Source organism: Mandrillus leucophaeus, unplaced genomic scaffold (assembly GCF_000951045.1).
Source record: "Mandrillus leucophaeus isolate KB7577 unplaced genomic scaffold, Mleu.le_1.0 Scaffold54, whole genome shotgun sequence".
Lineage (NCBI taxonomy): Eukaryota > Metazoa > Chordata > Mammalia > Primates > Cercopithecidae > Mandrillus > Mandrillus leucophaeus.
Window position 1 is genome coordinate 1,093,251 of NW_012105808.1, and position 3,577 is coordinate 1,096,827.

The window sequence follows — 3,577 nt, forward strand, 5'->3', positions numbered from 1 at the left end:
ACTGCCCACTTCCTCACCTCTGCCCCTACCCCTCTCCCTCACCTTCCCTCTCTCTCCCCTCCCCTCTCTCTCCTCTGCTCCTCCCCCTCCTCTGCCTCTCCCCCTCTCCCTCCCCTGCCCCTTCCCCTTCCCTTAAGGCTCCCTCCACTGCCCACTCCCCCACTCCTTCCTCCTACCCTTCTCTCCCCTCTCAATCTCCGCTTCCCATTGTGCCTCGGGCTCTCCGTCCAATGAGACAAGCACCTGGGCCAGATGCCCCTTGTCCTCACCTCCCCACTCCCCTTGCTCACCCCCCCAACCCCACACTTCTTACGTAATCTCCTTCTCCTCCAGAATGAGCATATTCTCTGACAGCAGCTCGCAGGCGAAGCCGACGTTAACAGCGGTCTCTGCGAACCAGAACCAGACCTGCTCAGCGCCTCTGCGACCCGCCCTGCACTGACGGCCTGGGGGCCACGCCCACTCTACCCGGTGGACCCTGGCCCGACCAGTGGCAGCCGCATGCCCCACCGCCTGGCCATGGTGATTGGTTCAGAGAAGGGCTTGTAACCCAGGCTCGCCAATGAGAGCCAGCCCTGAGATTTTGACTGCAGTTCTGGCTGGAACTGGGCTGCCCAGAGACGTGTCTGAAGCCAGAATCATCAGGCACATGTGCCTAGGATCCACGGTGCCTTCAGGAACCCACAAAATGTCTTAATACCTTTTTTTTTTTTTTTTTGAGACAGAGTCTGGCTCAGTCGCCCAGGCTGGAGTGCAGTGGCGCGATCTCGGCTCACTGCAAGCTCTGCCTCCCGGGTTCACGCCATTCTCCTGCCTCAGCCTCCTGAGTAGCTGGGACTACAGGCACCGGCCACTATGCCTGGCTAACTTTTTTTGTAATTTTTAGTAGAGACGGGGTTTCATCTTGTTAGCCAGGATAGTCTCGATCTCCTGACTTCGTGATCCGCCCGTCTCGGCCTCCCAAAGTGCTGGGATTACAGGCTTCAGCCACCGCGCCCGGCCCGACCTTAGTATCTTTTTAAATCAGAAGGGAAATAATTGAATATTTTTCCCTGGGCTGGCTCCTGGCCAACAGAGGGCACCCTGAAAATCATTTTTTTTGACAAGGGCTCACTCTGTCACCCAGGCTGGAGGGCAGTGGCGCGATCATGGCTCACTGCAGCCTCAACCTCCTGGGCACAAGCGAGCCTCCTGCCTCAGCCTCTGGAGAAACTGAGACCACAGGCATGCGCCACCGCGCCCCTCTGAGAGTTGCAGCCTTTTTTGTTTGTTTGTTTTGTTTTGTTTTGTTTTGAGACAGTCTCACTCTGTCTCCCAGGCTGGACTGCAGTGGCACGACCTTGGTTCACTGCAACCTCCGCCTCCCAGGTTCAAGCGATTCTCTTGCCTCAGCCTCCTGGGTAGCTGAGATGACCAACGCGCACCACCACACCCGGCCAGGCCCATTTTTGTATTTTGAGTAGAGACGGGGTTTGACCATGTTGGCTCTGCTGGTCTCAAACTTCTGACCTCAAGTGATCTACCCGCCTCAGCCTCCCAAAGTGCTGGGATGACAGGCGTGAGCCTTCAAACTTCGGGGAAATTTGAAGATCCATGCTACGGGGGCTCAGCCACCTGGAGCCGCCCAGGACTCACCCTGCTTGTCCCCAGTGAGCACCCATATTTTGATGTTGCTCTTCTTGAGACATTTGATGGTTTCAGGAACGCTGTCCTGAAGTCTGTCCTCGATGGCTGTGGCTCCCAGCAGCTGGTGGGGGAGGAGGGCAGGACGGGGAAAATGCTGAGCAGCCGCCCAGCTCCCTGGCAGGGGCAGGAGAGTCCCAGGGCCCCCTTGGAAGCCCTGCTGCCCACCCACCTTGAGGTTCTGCTCCAACTCGTTGTACACCTGTTGCAGGGCCTGCGCCCGGTTCTGCAGCAGGAGGCTGGCCTCCTGGTGGCGCTGCCGCCAGTCCTCGTAAATGTCCTCAGCCACCTCCCTGTAGGCCAGGCACAGTGTCCGCAGGGTCTCCTGGGCAAAGGCCTGGGGGCCGGGCAGATGGAAGCTGTCACCATCCTGAAGCCGACATCTGAGTCTCAGCCCTCCCCAACCCCCCGCTGGGCTCCGGAGCCTGGGCCCCCCAACCAAAAGCCTGTTGCCTCCCCTGCCAACAGCAGCCTTGAAGGGGCTCAGAAAACTGGTCTGAGTCCGGGCGTGGTGGCTCACACCTGTCATCCCAGCACTTTGGGATGCTGAGGCAGGCGGATTATTGGAGGCCAGGAGTTCCAGACCAGGTTGGCCAACATGGTAAAACCCTGTCTCTACTAAAAATACAAAGATTAGCCAGGCGTGGTGGTGAGCGCCTGTAGTCCCAGCTACTTGAGAGGCTGAGGCAGGAGAATTGCTTGAACCCAGGAGGCAGAGGTTGCAGTGAGCTGAGATCACATCACTGTACTCCAGCCTGGGCGACAGAGCAAGACTGTGTCTCAAAAAAAAGAAAAGAAAAGAAAAGAAAAAGACACTGTCTCTGTGGGGGGACACTTTGGAGTTCAGCTGCCTTCCAACCTGCGTATGTGTGTTGTGTGTTGCCAGGGGAGGGTGTTTTGTACAGTGCACAACCTACCCAACTGTACATAGCCATCCCAGGTACCCACAGCCATTCATTTCTCTGTACAGTCTCCTCCCCTGCCTCCTCCTCCTGTCCCTACACACACACACACACACACACACACACACACACACACACACACACACACACACACCAGCCTTCCTCCCTGCAGGGACTCACAGCCAAGGCCGCCTCTGTGGCAAATTCCGTTGCCCCTCTCCTGTGCAAGCGTTGGAAGATGACCGTGTCGGCGCCCTTGGTGTACAGGCAGATGGTGCCCTCTGGCTTTCGGACTGTGGGGGAACAGGCCCTGCTGCCCACAGAGGCTCCCCGTCTGCCCACCCGCCCGGTGGGGGGGCCCAGGGCTTGGGCGGGGGGCTTACCCAGCACCGACATCCGTTTGCGCATGCTGTTGAAGTCCATTATGGCCAGGACCTGGTAGACCCGCTCCTCCCCCAGCTCCACGATGGTGATGGTGTCCTGGGTGCGGGACAGGAACACGTAGCCGAAGTTCCGGGCCGCGGTGACCAGCGCCCCCTCGTCGGGGGAGGCCGCCTGGTACAACAGCTGGTCTGGTGGGGAGGGGGCCGTTTTGGGGTCACGTGGTGGAGCCCATCTCCATTTCCACGGTGCAGGGAGGAGATGGGCACCGCCTGGGCTACACCGTTATTGATTGTGGCGGGGGATCCCCGCCTGGACAACCTCTAAGCCCAATGCACGGAGGGGAGCACTTGAGTCTAGACGACCTTCCTGCTCAACAACACATCCTGGGGCTCCAACCGCAGGTCTGGGCATCCTTTATTGAGCCGTGAGGATGACACATCCGCCCTCCCGCCACGGTACTGGGCAATGTGTCTGGGCTCCAGGCCCGGACACCCTCGAGGTGGGGCTGGGGTCACCGGCCTCAGCGCCCCCTAAGCCAGGTGAAGGGGGCCCTGGAAGATGGGCTGGGTGAGCGGTGGGGCTGGGGACACTGCCGAGCCCCGGGGGCC

At 59.6% G+C, this 3,577-nt stretch overlaps 1 protein-coding gene across 1 annotated transcript in view; it reads right to left on the bottom strand.

The window, feature by feature from the left end:
- Window positions 1-3,577, bottom strand: part of ATP8B3 (ATPase, aminophospholipid transporter, class I, type 8B, member 3) — a 29,356-nt gene that overhangs the window by 11,008 nt on the left and 14,771 nt on the right. Inside the window, exons 17-22 of the mRNA XM_011997472.1 lie at window positions 2,969-3,172; window positions 2,766-2,878; window positions 1,856-2,020; window positions 1,636-1,747; window positions 314-389; window positions 221-243 (exon numbers count right to left, since the gene is read on the bottom strand). Of these exons, the coding sequence (XP_011852862.1) occupies window positions 221-243; window positions 314-389; window positions 1,636-1,747; window positions 1,856-2,020; window positions 2,766-2,878; window positions 2,969-3,172 (693 nt within the window). The remainder of the gene's footprint in view (window positions 1-220; window positions 244-313; window positions 390-1,635; window positions 1,748-1,855; window positions 2,021-2,765; window positions 2,879-2,968; window positions 3,173-3,577) is intronic.